This window comes from Ovis canadensis, chromosome 7 (assembly GCF_042477335.2).
Source record: "Ovis canadensis isolate MfBH-ARS-UI-01 breed Bighorn chromosome 7, ARS-UI_OviCan_v2, whole genome shotgun sequence".
Classification (NCBI taxonomy): domain Eukaryota; kingdom Metazoa; phylum Chordata; class Mammalia; order Artiodactyla; family Bovidae; genus Ovis; species Ovis canadensis.
Genome location: NC_091251.1, coordinates 23,483,736 through 23,503,913, shown reverse-complemented (window position 1 = coordinate 23,503,913; position 20,178 = coordinate 23,483,736). Strand labels below are relative to the sequence as shown.

General features: G+C 44.4%; 1 protein-coding gene across 1 annotated transcript in view; it reads right to left on the bottom strand.

The window, feature by feature from the left end:
• THBS4 (thrombospondin 4) overlaps window positions 1–16,966 on the bottom strand; it is a 57,326-nt gene extending 40,360 nt beyond the window's left edge. The window contains exons 1-2 of the mRNA XM_069597602.1: window positions 16,328–16,966; window positions 6,645–6,848 (exon numbers count right to left, since the gene is read on the bottom strand). Of these exons, the coding sequence (XP_069453703.1) occupies window positions 6,645–6,848; window positions 16,328–16,415 (292 nt within the window). The 5' untranslated portion in view covers window positions 16,416–16,966. The remainder of the gene's footprint in view (window positions 1–6,644; window positions 6,849–16,327) is intronic.
• Between the last annotated feature and the right edge of the window lie 3,212 nt (window positions 16,967–20,178).

Sequence of the window (20,178 nt, the reverse complement as noted above, 5' to 3'; positions counted from 1 at the left end):
CAGTCTTTTCCAGTTTTGTGCCAGCTGCAAACATTATAGAATATTGTCTGTGTTTTCACCCAAGTCAACGATTTATTGAAAAGTTCAATGCCGAAGACAAAGCCTTGTCAGAAAACACTACATACTTTGCTACGAGGCAACTTACCAACCCCCAATAGTACTATTTATCTAGCTCATTCTCTTTTTTACATTATTCAGAAAGGTATAGTAAGTGACTTCATAAAATTGATTTAAAAGTTTAGGACTTAGTTTTAGTAAATCTATCTGCCTTCAAATAACCCTAGCTTTCTTTTCCAGGAAATCCCCAAAGGTATAACTAATAACACAACCCTCTGGGAGTTTGTCTGAAAGTTCATGAAAATTCTTTGCACTTTCTGCATATGGCCACTTTAAAACTAAGCTCATTCAATGGTGCCTAGTAAGAATGTAGTGAAAGTTAACAGGGAAAATGAGCACTGGGCCTTCAGTACAGCCTTGCTTTGCTGTGATGGCTCCATAAATAAATAGTATTATAAGTGTCTCATTTTTCCCCTTCAGTATTTGGTTTAGAATTCTAACTATTTTTTTGGCTGTACAACGTGGTTTCCAAGATCTTAGTTCCCTGGCCAGGGACTAAACCTGGGCCCTTGGTAGGGAATGCTCAGACTCCTAACCACTGGACTGACAAGGAATTCCAGAATTCTAACTTTTTAAACTCTTTCATCTCTTTCAAATTGTATCTCTCATTAGCCTGCAAGCTTCAGAACAACCATTCTGAACTATCTGACTTCTCCTATCGCAGGCTGAGGAGCTTGGCTGGCTCTGTCCAGTCATCACCACTAGTTCTTGGAGTTCCCTTCCTTTCCACAGCACCAACTGTTTTTCTGTAGCTGTCAAATTTAGGCTGAAGAAGCAGTCTTCATGCTTTTCCTGAGAGGTGAGGCTTTCGCTAAGGAAAGCCAAGAGTTCACCAACTCATCAGTTTTTGGAAGACAGTTTCTTAAATAGTAGAGAGATGTCTCTGTCTGTCTATCTATCTAATATAGGAATCTGAAATTTTTATTGAGCTTCACAGCCTAAAAAAGTTATTATACTTTATATAAGTCAGTTTCTCCAATCACCCTGAAAGGTAGCTATTATCACTTTCACTTTAAAGATAGTAAATTGAGGTTAAGAGCGATTCAGAGATGTTTTCATGGTGACACAGTTGTTAAGACTTTTAACTGTGACTCAAACTCAAGATACTACCTGCAAACTTGTCTCCATACCAGATTCAAGAAAATCAATCATATTCTCTACCTACTCCGAGTGGTTTCTACAGAATGCTCATTTCTATCAAGATTGTATCACCTGTGTTACTAATAATCTGATAGATCATTTCTATCAGAAACACTACCTGCATTTCTTTTAAATCTTCATCCAAACGGTCTTCAACACTCATTCACTCAAAAGTGATTCTGAGCCAGACATTGGATACATCTAGAAATTCCACAACCGGGAATGGTTTTCTAGCAAAGCTACTCTTCTCAGGCTCCATTTATTCCACTCAGTCTCTTCATGAGACACTTCCATGTACAGGGCACTGTACTATGTGCTGCAGCAGACAAATGGGAGTTAAGGGACGTTCAGTCCCTGCCTTAAGGGGGCTGATAACCAGCTGGAGAAAAGGCATATAAGTCATTCAAATCCAATGCAAGTTAAGAGTCGTGGAGGTGCGAAGTTATAAGGAAAGGTGTCAGGAGGAATTTGAGATGTGTCTTGCATGTGGAAAATTTCAGCATCTGGAGATGGTGCAGGGCAGGCAATGGGGGCAGCAGAGGGCAAGAGCCAAAGGACAGAAAAGGAGAGACAGCACACATGGGTCCAGGGAACCGTAGTTAAATCCATCCCATGGAAGCATGGGCTGCATGGATGGCTGGAAGGACAGATAAACTGGAAAGGCTGGTTGGGAGTCAGGCAGCGGAAAGCCCTGAATGCCCAGCAGGGATGTGTGTATCTTACTCAGTTTGGGATGGGAAGTCACTCTAGGTCTCTGGGGTCAGATATAACTAGATCCAAGTCATGCCTTGTGAACAGTAATGAGGCAGTTCAGTGCAGTTCAGTTGCTTAGTTGGGTCCAACTCTTTGTGACCCCTTGGACTGCAGCACGCCAGGCTTCCCTGTCTATCACCAACTCCCGAAGCTTATTCAAACTCATGTCCATTGAATCAGTGATGCCATCCAACCATCTCACCCTCTGTGGTCCCCTTCTCCTCCTGCCTTCAATCTTTCCCAGCATCGGGGTCTTATCCAATGACTCAGTTCTTTGCATCAGGTGGCCAAAATATTGGAGTTTCAGCTTCAGCATCAGTCCTTCCAATGAAATTTCCTTTAGAAATTAGACTGGTTTGATCTCCTTGCCGTCCAAGGGACTCTCAAGAGTCTTCTTCAACACCACAGTTCAAAAACATCAGTTTTTTGGTGCTCAGCTTTCTTTATGGTCCAGCTCTCACATCCATACATGACTACTGGAGAAATCATAGCTTTCACTAGATGGACCTTTGTCAGCAATGTGATGTCTCTGCTTCTTCATCTGCTGTCTAAGTTTGTCATGCTTTTTCTTCCAAGCAGCAAGCATCTTTTAATGTCATGGCTGCAGTCACCATCTGCAGTGATTTTTGCAGCCTAAGAAACAGAGTCACGGAGAAACAGAGAGCCCAGTGGCAAACTCCCTTCTTTGCAGCTCTCATAGGAAACGCCTGAGTTTTGCATAGGAGCTCATCTAGGGCCCAGATGACCAAACCTTGCTCTTTGATACCGTGTAGTCGCCCTTAACCATAACTTTGTGTCTTATTTCCTATTCCAATGTTTTTAGTCACAAGAGATATATCTTGACTTCTTCTGTTTCACTACTCTCCATGAAGATCAGCTGAGCCGAGTCAGCTGAATGATGACTGGGGTTCACCTTCCAGGACAGTGATTCTTCCCCACCCTCCACAGATCACAGCAGGGGTGCACAGCCACCCGAAGGGTCAGGCCACCAAAGATGTCCTCCTGCCCTTTGCGATCTCTTGCTCGCCTGGTCCCTGCTTCACCCACTCCCTACTCACATGACTGTGCTTACCCCTTGCCCCAGCTAGTGACTGTTCTAATCCTTAGGCCGGGACAACTCCACCTGCTGGTTTACTAATTTATTACTGTAACAGGGAAGAGTCAATTCTGACTCCTGTTGGATCTGTTTCTTTGACTTTAACCTTTGCTTTCTGTTGCTTTTGTTATTATAATCATAGATAACGGCCTGCCTCAGGGAACACGGTCCCTCTGCCCGAAAGTTAAAGTGGCTGTGTTCAGCTCATAGGGAGACAATCTGACTCTGCCCATCTGTGCATGGCTGCAGAAAAGAAGTTAACACATGCTTTCCTATTCTGCAAAATAAGTGGCCTTTATACTTTACTTCCTCACCTCCTCTCCCACTCTGTTCCATAAAACAAACTGGCATCCAGACCCTGAAAAGATGATTTTTTGGAGACACTCCTCTGCCATCCTCTCGGTCTGCCAGCTTTCTGAATAAAGTCATGTTCCTTGCCTCGACACCTGTCTCACGATTCACCGGCCTGTCATGTGGTGAGCAGAGTGAACTTGGACTCAGTAACACACATCTGCGTTTAATTAATCTGAGGTCATTAATCTGAGGGGGCTGTGAGAGATGTGTCCCAGCTGCTGGTTTCCCTGGTAACTGACAGTCAATCTGATGTCAGTTCCCCCTACAAATGGTAGCCTCCCTATCCCCCTGAATGGCCAAGATTGCTGCCATGTCCTGCCTGCTGTCTGCCAGATACAGTGGGATATCTCTCCAGGACCTTTTGCTGCAGACTTGTAAGAGCCCCTTTCCAGTAAACCAACGATGTGTGGGCTCTTTGTTTACTCTTGAGGTTGGACAACAAGACGTACAGGTGTCCAGGATGCAACCCAACACCACCTCTGAACACCTCCACAGAGAGTTACAACCACACATCACATCTTTTTCTTGGACCTGATGGACCCACTGACTTATCTTTCTTGTTCCAGTCAGAACACGCTGCTGCTCCTTCCGAGACCTTTCAGTGATGGCAAATCTCTGCATTTTTTCCTACTGCTCCAGGGAAACTTGAATGTCAAATTCTTCAACTCTCACAACTCTAATTCTGATATAAATTCCTCTTCATTTTCTGAGAATTGTCATAGGACTCCTTTAAAAACAAATTTTTTTCCTAAGAGCTATTTATCTTTTCTAGTAGGCTGGCAGGCGGAGAGGTATTCACAATCATTTCCTCTTTTTTCTCCTTTAACATAGAAATCAGCTGGTGTTAACAGTTGACTCACTGCTGCTGCTGCTGCTAAGTCGCTTCAGTCGTGTCCAACTCTGTGTGACCCCATAGATGGCAGCCCACCAGCTTCTACCGTCCCTGGGATTCTCCAGGCAAGAACACTGGAGTGGGTTGCCATTTCCTTCTCCAATGCATCAAAGTGAAAAGTGAAAGGGAAGTCACTCAGTCGTGTTTAGCGACCCCATGGACTACAGCCTTCCAGGCTCCTCTGGTTGACTCACTGATGACTCTTCAAAGGAAAAACATCTACCTGCCCAAGCATTCCCCCAGCCTCTACAGAGCAAATAGAAAGAAATCAGTGCAGGCGGAGGGGGGAGTTTCTTCCTGTTTTTCCACTATGGCAGATTTAGAAGTAGAGTGAGATTCAGCGAGAGTAAAAACCTAGAGGCAGAGCTCTTCACTCTACCAAGGGCCTTTTAGCCGCCAAGCTGAGTGAGCTAAAAGAAAAACCTTCCAGAGCCTTTAAAATAGCTTAGGTAGCTTCTTAAAAGAGAAGCTCCTCCTCTAAAGAGCAGGGTGGTTTTTATATATCATAAACTGAGTACAGAAGACGAGCTGTTCCTTCAGTAGATCTGAGGCAAAATGGGGTTTTCAGAACCACGGTAGAGAGATGGGGGAAATGACCTCCCAGCATGGCTTCAGGTGGGGCAGAGGGAGCAGGAATGAACCACCGGCTAAATCATGAACCAGGTCCCCAGCTCCTTCCATGACCTGAAACCGCACCTCAGCCCCTGAGAGGCCATGAGGAACAGAGAAAGCAGACTGGACAGTGGGGTGGGAGTGGGAGGAGGGAAGGAGGATATTGGAAACTGACATAAAGGAAGCCACTAAAACCCCACTCCTTTTTGCTTTTAACTCTATTGTCCTATGAACGCTAAGAATTAGGGGTTTCTTTCAGTTCCTAACACCTGCAGCTGTAAGTGTTCAATCACAATTAGAGTCTGAGAGAGTCTGAAGTGCTCGAAGGATCTCCTCTGTAAAGCAAATTGAAATAAATAAAAAAATCTCTGCAGGAAGGATCAATCCTCCTCCTTTTTTTATTAAAAACATCAGGCAGCACAGACACGTATCTGTCACATTCCTCAATAAGCAGGAACAGGTGCTGTCCCCAGGGCACGGGTGGAAGAGGAGGAGATGAAAAAACAGTGACCTTTTTCTTTGGGAGTCATTTCTTAGCATACCGTAGTAACTCACTTTGACAGTGAAACATTTGACAGCAGGGGGAACAACCAAATGACAGATCTGTGTAAACTGGCACAAAACAGGTAGAAAAGAGAGCTGTTCATTTAGTTCCACCTGTGAGATATTGTCTCCATCAAGTCCAGGCGCTGCGTGCAGAGCTAGGAGTTAAGTCTACAACATGCCTCTGCTGCTGCTGCTGCTAAGTCGCTTCAGTCGTATCTGACTCTGTGCGACCCCACAGACGGCAGCCCACCAGGCTCCCATGTCCCTGGGATTCTCCAGGCAAGAACACTGGGGTGGGTTGCCATTTCCTTCTCCAATGCATGAAAGTGAAAAGTGAAAGTGAAGTCGCTCAGTCGTGTCCAACTTTTAGCGACCCCATGGATGCAGCCCACCAGGCTCCTCCAGCCACATGCCTCTACGGGAGCACAAAGAATGGGGTGGGTGGCTATTACAGGCTGAGTGCTTGTGTTCCCCTCAAATTCATGTGCTGAAGCCCCGGTCCTCAGAGTGATGGTATGGGAAGTGGACCTCTGGGTGGGATTTCGGTTTAGGTGAGGTCATGAAGGCAGGGCCCTCCTGATGGCATCAGTGTCCTTATAAGAAAAGGAAGACAGAGTTTTCTCTTTCTCTCTCCACCAGTACACACCGAGGAAAGGCCATATGAGGCCACAGTGAGAAGGTGGCCACTTATAAGTCAGCACTCAGGCTCTCAGCAGGCACCCAATCTGCTGGCAGCTTGACCTTGGACTTACCAGTCTCTGGTACTATGGGAAATTAAAGTCACAAACTTTATGGAGTTTATGGTATGTGTTACAACAGATCGAACTAATACAGTGGCTTAATTGTGCTGGGTCCTGTCCCTTCAGGAACTGGATCCAGAATAACATGAGGATGGGGCAATGTCAAAGTGCATTTTGGCCACAAGCAAGTCTTCCTTCTTTCTCCCGATATCAACTCACCCTCCCTATACAGGTAAATGTACAAGTAGAAGAATTTGGAATTGAAAGCTGAAATGAATGGTGGATGGAACCACCTGAAGGAAAGAAGACAACCCCCTCCCCCGCCCCCCGTCCACCAAATCCTGGAAGAGGCAGAGAGGATTTTTAAGAAAATGATTTCTACAAACTTGCTTACCTTTATTTAAACGTCCCATGACAGTAAATTCAAAATATTTGCTGTGGTCAGCTGAAGAGTAAAGGCCGAAGATGGTGGCCGAGCTTTTCGACTGCAGCTTGAAGGTGGAGATCACGTAGAGCTCGTTCAAAGTGGGGTCTGTCAGGATCGGCTGCAGAACACTTGGGTTCAGCCTCTGGCTGGCAGATGGGAGAAGGTCAAAGACTGGGGAGAATGGGAAGACAAGGACAATCAGTGAAAGGTTTAACTTACGGACAAATGTGGTTTTTGTTGTTTTGTTTTTGAGGGGGGACAATTTTCACAGTAAGCTATGAAGTAACCTGATATTATAATCATTTTTCCACATTGTCAAACTTGCCAGTTGTCTCTTATCACTCTACGGTGACTGGATATTTGAACTAGAAGAAATATAGCACAATATTCATCACCAAGTTATAGACCCCAAGAGAAGACAAAATTTGCAAACCCATTTTGCCTGAAGAAGTGACTCTGAAAATGCCCACCAGGAAAAGCACTAAATGTTTAGCGTGTGGGGGATCGGGAGAGAACATGGGCTTCCCTGGTGGGGCTAGTGGTAAAGAACCCACCTGCCAATGCAGGAGACATAAGAAATGATGTGGGTTTGATCCTTGGATGAGGAAGATCCCCTGGAGGAGGGCATGACAGCCCACTCCAGTATTCTTGCCTGGAGAATCCCATGGACAAAGGAGGCTGGCAGGCTTTAGTCCATGGGGTCACAGAGAATTGGACATGACTGAAGCAACCTTAGCATGCAGGCATGCATACAGGTAACAGCATCCAAGTCATTGCTTTTCCTATGTCCCCTAGTAGTGAATTTCTGCCTTGGGATCCCTCATGCGCCTCCTGGATCAAATCCAACTGTCTCTTCCTGGTCAGTAATAAATGACACGGGAAGGCCATAGAAAGCATGGATGTGGTGGCAGATGCCGTGTCAACAAAACAATTTGCTGCCTTTGTGGGACCTAAGCGCGCCCTCGTGCATTTTCAGTTCTCCAATATTTCTCTGCTAAGAAGTTGTGAGTGTGACAATGTGGAAACAAAATGGAAACAAAACAGTACAACGAGCTTTCTATTTCTTGACTGTATAGCCTGACAGAGTTGGTCTACAAAATCTAGAATCTAAATTTATATTGTGCAAGTCGCTTTTGATACAAGCCAGCTGCACTTTTAAACTTTATGAAAGCTATAAAAAAGCGTGTCCAGTTAATTTCAAAGTTTGCAAAGGCCAAATTTGGGTAACTATCACTAGACTGTTACCTAGTGTTTCTTTTGGTTTATGCAAAATTGTTTGAACAATTCCACAGCCTGCAAGAACTTCAGGCTCCAGAGCTATTTTCTGGATATAATAAGCTGGTTACTAAAGATGGTCACAGTATTCGTAATTTATAGAGTTCTTACAAATCAATGAAATAACCATCCTAACAGAAAAAAAATGGGTACATAACATGAAAAAACAATTTACAGAAAAAGTATTACAAGGGCAAATAAGTACACAAATAATATGTTCACGTGCTTAACTAATGATGAAGGAATTGCTAACTTAAACATCAAGGTAGGGCTTCCCTGGTGATCCAGTTAAGAATATACCCGCCAATGCAGGGGACACTGGTCTGATCCCTGCTCTGAGAAGATCCCACATGCTGCAAGGCAACTAAGTGTGTGTGTATGTGTGTGTGTGTGTGCCACAACTACCGAGCCAGTGCTCTAGAGCTCGCAAGGCACAACTCATGAGCCCACACACCGCAACTACTGAAGCCTATGTGCCAAGAGCCTGTGCTCCTCAAAAGAGAAGCCACCGCAATGAGAAGCCTGCACAGAGCAAGGAAGTGAGCCCCTGCTCACTGCAACCAGAGAAAGCCCTTGCACAGCAGTGAAGACGCAACGCTGCCGCTGCTGCTAAGTCACATCAGTCGTGTCCAACTCTGTGCAACCCCATAGACGGCAGCCCACCAGGCTCCCCCGTCCCTGGGATTCTCCAGGCAAGAACACTGGAGTGGGGTGCCATTTCCTTCTCCAATGCATGAAAGTGAAAAGTGAAAGTGAAGTCGCTCAGTCATGTCCAACTCTTAGCGACCCCATGGACTGTGGCCTACCAGGCTCCTCCATCCATGGGATTCTCCAGGCAAGAGTACCGGAGTGGGGTGCCATTGCCTTCTCTGAGTGACAGCAGCTTGGGCTAAATGTATTCACTGCTTTCGTTCTAGCCAGGAAGCAAGACAGGTGAACAAGGCCCAGGTTAGGGGATAGACATTGTCTCCCAAGTCTGTGCTGCTGCTGCTGCTGCTAAGTCGCTTCAGTCGTGTCCAACTCTGTGCAACCCCATAGACAGCAGCCCACCAGGCTCCCCCATCCCTGGGATTCTCCAGGCAAGAACAATGGAGCGGGTTGCCATTTCCTTCTCCAATGCATGAAAGTGAAAGTGAAGTCGCTCAGTTGTGTCAGACTCTTAAATAAATAAACATTAAAAAAACACATTAAGGTATTATTTCCCTCATCAAATTGAAAAAACAATAAATACAACAATACCCAACTGCTGGTGAGAATTCAGGGAACTGGGTACTCATATACCGGTGGGTAAAGATTTACACTAAAATAAACACTTTGAAGCCAGTTTAAAAAACAGTATCAAAGACCCCAAGACACACATGCTCTTTGATTTAGTGACTCTACTAAAGAAATTTATCTTAAGAAAATTATGGATAACACAGTAATGTATTTAGGTACAAGGAGATTCACCACCAGTATTAATTCTAAAGCTTCTATATAGGAAGGCGTTGTGTGAAAATCTAATTGGAAGAGGTGGGAAACCTGGATCTTTGCTGGCATAGCATTTCACCTCTCTTTACCAGAGATGGTAGGGTTTGACAGAGACTACAGGGGTTCAGCCATCCCAAACCATCCTGTGGCACTGCAAATGTTCAATAAATTATTTACAATTTCAGAACACTGGACATAATCAAGTGTCCTACGCTAGAGCCCCAGCTAAATATATTTTATGCTGCGCTTAGTCTCATCCAACTCTTTGTGACCCTATGGACTGTAGCCAGACAGACTCCTCTGTCCATGAGGACTCTCCAGGCTAAAATACTGGAGTGGGTTGTCATGCCCTCCTCCAGGGGATCTTCCCAACCCAGGGATAGAACCTAGGTCTCCTGCGGTTTCTTAATTGCAGGCGGATTCTTTACCATCTGAGCCACCAGGGAAGCCCAAGAATACTGGAGTGGGTAGCCTATCCCTTTTCCAGGCGATCTCCCCAACCCAGGAATTGAACTGGGGTCTCCTGCATTGCAGGTGGATTCTTTACCAGCTGAGCTACCCAGGAAATTTTGGTCCACCCAAAAAGAGTAATACTATCAAAAAGGGTAATGCAGCGGAATACTTACATATGGAAAGATGTTCATGATATATTATGGGGAGAAAGACTATCACAGTTATCCAAGTCTATGCCCTGACCAGTAACGCTGAAGAAGCTGAAATTGAACAGTTCTATGAAGACCTACAAGACCTTCTAGAACTAATACCCCCAAAAGATGTCCTTTACATTATAGGGACTGGAATGCAAAAGTAGTAAGTCAAGAAATACCTGGAATAACAGGCAAATTTGGCTTTGGAGTACAGAATGAAGCAGGACAAAGGTTAATAAGAGTTTTGCCAAGAGAACACACTGATTATAGCAAACACCCTCTTCCAACAACACAAGAGAAGACTCTACACATGGAAATCACCAGATGGTCAACACTGAAATCAGATTGATCATATTTTTTGCAGGCAAAGATGGAGAAGCTCTATACAGTCAGCAAAAACAAGACCGGGAGCTGACTGTGGCTCGGATCATGAACTCCTTATTGCCAAATTCAGACTGAAATTGAAGAAAGCAGGGAAAACCACTAGACCATTCAGGTATGACCTAAATCAAATCCCTTACAATTATACAGTGGAAGTGAGAAATAGATTCAAGGGATTAGATCTGATAGAGTGCCTGATGAACTATGGTCGGAGGTTCGTGACATTGTACAGGAGACAGGGATCAAGACCACCGGAAGAAAAAGAAATGCAAAAAGGCAAAACGGTTGTCTGAGGAGGTCTTACAAATAGCTGTGAAAAGAAGAGAAGTAAAAGGCAAAGGAGAAAAGGAAAGATATACCCACCTGAATGCAGAGTTCCAAAGAATAGCAAGGAGAGATAAGAAAGCCTTCCTCAATGATCAATGCAAAGAAATAGAGGAAAATAATAGAATGGGGAAAACTAGAGATCACTTCAAGAAAATTAGAGACACCAAGGGAACATTTCATGCAAAGATGGGCACAATAAAGGACAGAAATGGTATGGACCTGACAGAAGCAGAAGGTATTAAGAAGAGGTGACCAGAATACACAGAAGAACTGTACAAAAAAGATCTTCACGACCCAGATAATCATGACAGTGTGATCGCTCACCTAGAGCCAGACATCCTGGAATGCGAAGTCAAGTGGGCTTTAGGAAGCATTGCTACAAACAAAGCTAGTAGAGGTGATGGAATTCCAGGAGAGCTATTTCAAATCCTAAAAGATGATGCTGTGAAAGTGCTATACTCAACATGCCAGCAAATTTGGAAAACTCAGCAGTGACCACAGGACTGGAAAAGATTTTTCATTCCAACCCCAAAGAAAGGCAATGCCAAAGAATGCTCAAACTACCGCACAATTGTACTCATCTCACATGCTAGCAAAGTAATGCTCAAAATTCTCCAAGTCAGGCTTCAACAGTACATGAACTGTGACCTTCCAGATGTTTTAGCTGGATTTAGAAAAGGCAGAGGAACCAGAGATCAAATTGCCAACATCTGCTGGATCATGGAAAAAGCAAGAGAGTTCCAGAAAAGCATCTATTTCTGCTTTATTGACTATGCCAAAGCCTTTGACTGTGTGGATCACAACAAACTGTGGAAAATTCTGAGAGAGATGGGAATACCAGACCACCTTACCTGTCTCCTGAGAAATCTGTATGCAGTTCAGGAAGCAACAGTTAGAACTGTACATGGAACAACAGACTGGTTCAAAATTGGGAAAGAAGTACGTCAAGGCTGTATATTGTCACCCTGCTTATTTAACTTATATGCAGAGTACATCACGAGAAAACGTTGGGCTGGATGAAGCACAAGCTGTAATCAAGATTGCCGGGAGAAATTTCAATAACCTCAGATATGCAGATGACACCACCCTTATGGCAGAAAGCGAAGAAGAACTAAAAAGCCTCTTGATGAATGTGAAAGAAGAGAGTGAGAAAGTTGGCTTAAAATTCAACATTCAGAAAACTAAGATCATGGCATCTGTTCCCATCACTTCATGGCAAATAGATGGGGAAACAATGGAAACAGTATCATACTTTCTTTTCTTGGGCTCCAAAATCACTGCAGATGGTGACTGCATCCATGAAATTAAAAGATGCTTGCTCTTTGGAAGAAAAGTTATGACTAGCCTAGACAGCAGATTAAAAAGGAGAAACATTACTTTGCCAACCAAGGTCTGTCTAGTCAAAGCTATGGTTTTTCCAGTAGTCATGTATGGATGTGAGAGTTGGACTTTTAAGAAAGCTGAGGGCCGAAGAATTGATAAGGCTCTTGAGAGTCCCTTGGAAGGCAGGGAGATCAAACCAGTCCATCCTAAAGGAAATCATTCCAGAATATTCATTGGAAGGACTGATGCTGAAGCTGAAACTCCAATACTTTGGCCACCTGATGCGAAGAACTGACTCATTTGAAAAGACCCTGATGCCAGGAAAGATTGAAGGTGGAAGGAGAAGGGGACGACAGAGGATGGCATGGTTGGAGGCATCTCTGACTCAATGGACATGAGTTGAGTAAACTGTGGAATTTGATGATGGACAGGGAGGCCTGGCGTGCTGCAGTCCATGGGGTCACAAAGAGCAACTAAACTGAACTGAACTACAAAAAGAATTGAAAACCAATATGACAAGATGCTAACATGAATAGTACCTATCTCTCATTTGCATGATTATATTTACATTTTAAACTTCCTTTTCTTTTGTTTACCCAATTTTCTGTTTGTTCTTTCTTTTTACAATGAAGTTGTATTGCTTTTGTAAGAAAAAATAGTTATAAAAGAAACAAGTAAAAAGCCTAGTTACTTAGGAATGTCTACTCTTTTTATAAGACGATCTGTCTTCAGATTGGATGTGTATTCTTTCTTTCATGTATACTGAGAACCTTTCACAATAATGAAATTAACACTAGCAATGTTGGAAAGCAGATTATCTATTATGTTCTTTCCTGTGTCCCACATTCCCCAAACGTGAGGATTGCTGCCCAGGGTACTTCAAGAAAGGGTGGAGAGTTTTTAAATTTACAGAGAACTGGAAACTTTATATTTTCACCAGTAAAAGAGAAGGGAAATAAGACAACATATTTAAAAGTTCCCTTTAGGACAAGACATCTTCAGGAAAGAGATGTGTGTTTCAAGGATGGGAACAGCATGCAGAACTAAACTCTTGGTATTCCTGATTCTTGCTTTGATCATGATTACTTCACAATTCACCTCAAACTAAATTAATCACATTTCAACCTGTATGGTTCTTCCAATCTACTGACTTCTCTCTCAAGAGGCAGAGTTGGGATTAGTTAGTAATGAGCTTGGAGAGCATTCTGAAAAGGAAATGAGACACTACAAGTTTCTATTAATGTTATTACACTTCAGTAATAGTGCCAAGGTCTAAGCACAACCTTCAAGTAGTGTACAGGTGAAATTATTGCTACCAATGAGGCCAACCACCAAATCATGAAAATCAAATACTTACTAATAAAAATAGCAAGGCAGCTCAGAGGAAAAAGGAGAGAGCAAATTTTTCAGCGGAGCTGATAACTGTAAGACTAATCAATTCAATAAAGGCATCTATCAGAAATTTGACTTAATCAGATCATCTACAGCAATTAAATTAACCAGATCATGTAGGTATAGCCTGATTTCAAGTCTCCACAAAACAAGCAGCTATGTCTCAGAAAAAGCAAAATCCATACCTGCACATCATGAAATTGCGTGTTCAAATGTCAAAAATTCGAGTAACGCAAAATATTAGACCCATGAATTCAAACCTGTTAAATAATGTCTGCAATAAGAAAGTTTCTGAACTGTGTTAGAAAGCTTCCTTCTGACACCAAAAGCAAAGGCAACAAAGAAGAGTAAACAAGGGAGCCTACGTCAAACTAAAAGGCTTCTCACAGCAAAGGAAACCAGTGAAAGGAAAAGGCAACCTATGGAGCGGGAGAAAATATCTGCACATCACATCTCTGCTGTAAGGGGTTAATATCCAAATCATATAATGAATTCATACAACTCAACAGAAGAGACACGCAAAACAACCAAGAACTACAACCAAACATATTTACAAGTGGGCAGAAAATCCAAATAAACTTTTCCCCAAAGAAGACAGACAGCCAGCGTATACATGAACAGATGCCCAACGTCACTAGTAACCAGAGAAATGCAAATCAAAACCACAATGACATGTTACCTTACACCTGTTAGAATGGCTATTATTAAAAAGACAAGAAACAGCAAGTGTTGGTGAGAATGTGGGGAAAAGGGAACCCTGTCCATCACTGGTGGGAATGCAAGGTGGTGCAGTCACTATGGAAAACAGTATGAAGGGTTCTCAAAAAATTAAAAATAGAACTACCATATGATCCAGCAATTTCACCCCTGGGTATTTATCCAAAGAAAACAAAACCATTAACTCTAAAAGATACGTGGAGTTATTCATCACAGCACTATTTATAATAGTCAAGATATGAAAACAACCAGTGTCTATCAGTGGATGAATGGATAAAGAAAATGACATATATAAAGGTGTAGACACACATATATGATAGAATAGTATCCAATTATGAAAAAGGAATGAAATCTTGCCATTTATAACAACATGGATGGACTTCATGGGCATTATGCTAAGTGTAATGCGGAAAAAATTACGTATGATCTCATATGCAAAATCTTATTAAACAAGAAGAATCTCATAGAATACAGAGAACAGACTAATGGTTGCCAGAAGTGGGAGTGGTGGTTATGGGGGTGAAATAGATGAAGAGGGCCAAAAGGTACAAACTTCTAGTTATAAAATAAGCCGTGGGGATATAACATAGAGCCTGGTGACTACAGTTAATAGTGCTGTATTGCATATTTGAGAGTTGCTAAGAGAGTAGATCTTAAAGTCCTCATCACAAGGGAAAAAATTGCAGCCATGTGTGGCGACAGATACTAAATAGACTTGTAGTGAAGGTTTTGCAATGCATACAATGATCAAATCGCTATGTTGTACACCTGAAACTAATATAACATTATATGCCAATTATACATTAATTTTTAAAAAAAGTTTCCTTTCTTATTTTCCCAGAAGCAAGGCTGCAATGAATAAACTGCAGCGTTTTAAACATTTCAACTCAAACTAAACGCAGTCCAGTACCCCCTGACAATAAAATTCTGGTAGCCTGGTCTAGAATCAGAATGAGTTGTTTGGTGAAATGCAAAGTTTAAACGGGTAATTACTGAAGTGGGAGGGGAAGGGACCAGGATAAGCAATCTTGACTCTGGCTTTCTAGAAAAAGCAATTTTTACTTCAAGTTTTATTTCCTTAGCTCGAAGGAAATTAACCCCAGGCATCAATTTCAAACAGATGAAGGCGATCGCTGGCTAGCCAATTAGAGCCCTAAGATCTTTTCTTGGTTAAATAACTTCTTCCTTTCGGTCTTCCCAAAATTCTGTTTAAGCTTAAGTGCTTTCTGCACAACGGTTCTTGTCACAAAGGAGTTTGAAGACCGATTATCCAAGTGCTTTTCAAATTATTTATCGAATTTTTAACCTCTGTAGAGAAAAGACCCATTTCTTAGCTTTCCTGTTCAATTTACCTCCAGAATCAAGTGAAGTGAAGTGAAGTCGCTCAGTCGTGTCCGACTCTTTGCGACCCCGTGGACTGTAGCCCACCAGGCTCCTCCGTCCATGGGATTCTCCAGGCAAGAATACTGGAGTGGGTTGCCAGTTCCTTCTCGGGGTGGGGGTGGGGGGGGGGGGTCTTCTAGATCCAGGGATCGAACCCAGGTCTCCCGCATTGCAGGTAGACGCTTTAATCTCTGAGCCACCAGGGCACAGATCAAGCCACCTCCCAAAGCTCCAGCAGAGCTGGAGCAGAAAAAGGTCAGCGGCAAGGCAAGAGTAATACTGCGCCTTTCTTGGGTATGTGGCCTCAGACTAGGCTAACATCGAAGGATTTAGGATGTCATCGCCGAGGGGAGGGCGGCCCACAGAGCCGCAAGGCACAAAATCCAGATTTCACCGTACTCCAGACAGGACGTGTTCGAGGTCTAGGGCCGCGCTACAAACTTAGTAGTGAACCCCACCTCTTTGCCTAGATTGAACATAAATTTTACACCCCCAAACTATTGTATAGGGAATTGATCTCACCGCCGGTAAATCGAATCCCCGAAAATTCTAATCTCTAATGACCGCTTCCAAGCACAATACGCTTTCCCTCGGGCCCCAGAGGCGCAGTGAGGTGCCCAGAGGGACCCAGGAGCCCAGGGCGGAGCAGCGCGCGGGGCGGGTCCCTCCGTTCGCCCGCGCGGAGCTGCGGGACGGCGGGCTCGGTGGCCCGGAGCCCGGCCCGCACCCACTTACCCTGCGGGGCGGCCTGGGCGCCGGCCCCCAGCCAGGGCTGCAGGGCCAGGTGCAGCAGGAGGAAGGCGGCTCCGCGCGGGGCCAGCATGTTGGCGCTGCGCGCTCCCCGCGGGCGCGCGGGAGTCTCGGCAGCCGGGGCCCGGCCTGGGCGTGCGGGCGGCGCGCGGCCCCGGGTCGGGCTTCCCGCGGGCGGCGCAGGTGAGGCGAGCGCGGCGGCGTCCGGGCAGCCGTCGGGGGCGGCGCTCGGGTCCTGGCGCCGCGGAGCGGGGTGCGCTGGAGGCAGGGCTGGGCGCTTTATGGTCCGGCCGGCGGGGCGGGGAAGGGCCGAGGCCGGGGCGGCCCCCTTGGCCAGGATCCCCTTTGGCCGGGAAGTGAGGGGGTGGCCGGAGCGGCGGAGGGAAAGGCGTGAGCCTGGGGACTGGGGACGCGAGGACCCCCCTCCGCCCGACTCGGGTCTGGGGAGGTGGGCGTGGTCGCCGACCCCGGACGGACCGGGAAGTTAGGAGGATGGGGAGAGCGGGGATGGGGCTGGTAAAGTGAGGACACGCAAGACAGAGGAGAAGAGAGGGGCAAAGGAAGCAGAGAACGACACTGACCCGCTAGCTTTGGGCACCGTCCGTCCCCCACCTCTTCTTTTCTGAACGGAACATTGTTTGGACAAGCTTTTAACACCCGTCTTGGGCTCTGCGGGAACTTCTGCCTCCCAAGGTGGTCCGGTGAACAATTCGTTTCTTTTATTTCTTCAAGCTTGTCTTGAATACTTCAGATGATGAATATTTTCCCCATCAGGCTTTGGGATGTGACCAGTGAATGTTTCAAAGTTTTTGAGTTTTTAATGGAAATAAAACACATCTCAAGGAATCCATCCAGACAGAACCGTTTATAGGATGGTAGAGTTTTATGGAGAATTTATTTTCCAAACACTTGTCTGCCCACTTCTGTTTCACCCTCCCAAAAGATTCCAAGTGACAGTTTAAAGCTATGGGAGTAGGACCTAAAAGAGAGGGAAGGAACATGAGGAATTAGTCTTCCTTCTAGCAAAGCCCCCTAAAAATAATGTGGATTAACTAGAGGAAAAAATATTTCAGAACAATGGTAAGCTTTCCCCTCATAAACAATCTTGACAAATGGAGAAAATCCAGCAATGTATTTATATCCCTTTAAGTCTCAAAGAATTCCATTTCAAAGTTTAAGAATAAGCCACAAACTGCCACAAGCTGGAAGATTAACTCATCTTCTTATTCGCAAACTGTGCTAGAATAACCCATTATGATTCCACTTACAGCCAATGACCTGGAAGTTTGTGAGCCATATTCAGAGTTCCTTTGTATTATATATATTCGAGGTCTTCCATATTCTGGTTCCAGCTTCATTTAATGCCATGTTACACTAAAGTTTCTGTATGGAGTGGGTCACCATATGTCTACATAAGAGAGAGCACTGAAGAGACAAAGGCACATGTTTCCAGCAGTGTGACTATACACTGTTACTGCTAAGTCACGTCAGTCGTGTCCGACTCTGTGCGGCCCCATAGACAGGCCCACCAGGCTCCCCCTTCCCTGGGATTCTCCAGGCAAGAATACTGGAGTGGGTTGCCATTTCCTTCTCCAATGCATGAAAGTGAAAAGTGAAAGTGAAGTCCTCAGTCATGTCCGACTCTGTGCAGCCTCATAGACAGCTGCCCACCAGGCTTCCTGTGCCTGAGATTCTCCAGGCAAGAATACTGGAGTGGGTTGCCATTTCCTTCTCCAATGCATGAAGGTGAAAAGTGAAAGTGAAGTCCTCAGTCGTGTCCGACTCTTAGCCACCCCATGGACTAGAGCCTACCAGGCTCCTCCACCATGGGATTTTCCAGGCAAGAGTACTGGAGTGGGTTGCCATTGCCTTTTCACTATACACTAGTGAGATGGATTAGACTTGGGCTTCCCAGGTAGCCCTAGTGGTGAAGAATCCATCTGCCAATGCAGGGGATGGCATCGATCCCTGGGTCAGGAAGATCCCCTGGAGAAGGAAGTGGCAACCCACTCCAGTATTCTTGCCTGGGAAATCTCATGGACAGAGGAGCCTGGCGGGCTACAGTCCATGGGGTCACAAAGAATCAGACACGACTGAGCATGCGTGCAGTCTTCAAGTCTCTGGACAGTGTCCTCAGCAGTGGCCTGGGACAGAGGGGGCTGCAGGCTCCCAACTTTTACTTCAAGCCCAGCAGCTTTGCTTGTATATGTTTTATACAATGGACTTCAGAGTAAGTAGGACTAAGCTGGAAGTTATTTGAAGGCAGATACCATATTTTTCCCTGGTGGCTCAGATGGTTAAGTGTCTGTCTACAATGCGGGAGACCCGGGTTCAGTCCCTGGGTCGGGAAGATCCCCTGGAGAAGGAAATGGCAATCCACTCCAGTACTATTGCCTGGAAAATCCCATGGACAGAGGAGCCTGGTAGGCTACATGTAGTCCATGGGGTCGCAAAGAGTCGGACACGACTAAGCGACTTCACTTCACTTCACCATATTTTTAAATCATCTTTGTTTAATCCTCTTTCCCAGGCCTCCCCAAATCCCAGCAGATTCCCAGAAAAAATAGCTTGCACAGGTAGGCACACAATAAATTTTGGTTGAAACTGGATGACTACTAAGTGTAATTGAGCAACAAAAGAATCAAATGACTTTCTGCTAGCCTGATAGAACTTACAATTTAGTTTTGTTTTTAAAGATACTGCAATTTTGTGAGGCTATTCTTTGGGGAATCACAGTCAGCTTTTTCTTTATGTCTTCGAAATCAGGAGGAAATTTAATTTCCATAAAAATCTATTAAATTGGCTGTGAAATATATAGTAGAGGAGGGAAAAGACTTGATTGGTATCTTTTCTGTGCCACTTTATTAAACTATCTGTTGATATACTTACTGCACTGAATTTTGATTTATCTTAATAATGTGCTAATTTATTTAATTACCTCCAAGTAATAAGCTGTAAACTCTTTAGTAGTATCTCATTTATTTTTTTATAGTCCCAATTTCAAGAACAGTTCTGGCACTTGATAGTGATTGAACTGACTTTCTTTCTCTTAGTACTGTAAAGTAGGGTAAGAGGTTATGATATGTTAGTAATCTATTTGTACTGTAGATTGCAAAAATGGCCCCAATGCTTCACTCTTTTTCTCCATACAGCTTTTGTTTTCTTGCTGTAGCTCTGGGCTTAGATATGTAGCTCTTTTCGTCAATACAAATGTAGCAAAACTCCTACAAACAGAAGTTTAAAACATGCTTGTAACTGGACTGACTATTTCTACTTCTGCCTTTGCCTTGATAGTGTGGCCGCACTAGCTTGTTGGAGGTTGAAACATGGAGCAGAGCTGAGTTACAAGTCATCCTAGACAAAGCCAGCTGAGCTCCACTTACAGCTGACTTACCCAGATGAGTACGTTCTGGCAAGATCAGCAGATCTGTCTTGTTGATTCCAGCCTTGAGAACAACTTTTTTTTTTTTTTTTTGGCATGCCATTAAGATTTTGTTGTTGTTCAGTTTCTAAGTTGTGTCCGACTCTCTGCATCCCCTTGGACTGTTGCTGGGCTTCCCTGTCCTTCAGTATCTCCCGGAGTTTGCTCAAACTCATGTTCATTGAGTTGGTAATGCTATCCAACCATCTCATCCTCTATCACCCCCTTCTCCTTTTGCCTTCAGTCTTTCCCAGAATTAGGGTCTTTTGCAATGAGTTAGTTCTTCAAATCAGGTGGCCAAAGTATTGGAGCTTCAGCATTAGTCCTTCTAATGAATATTCATAGTAGGACTGACTGGTTTGATCTCCTTTCTGTCCAAGGGACTCTGAAGAGTCTTCTCCAACACCACAGTTCA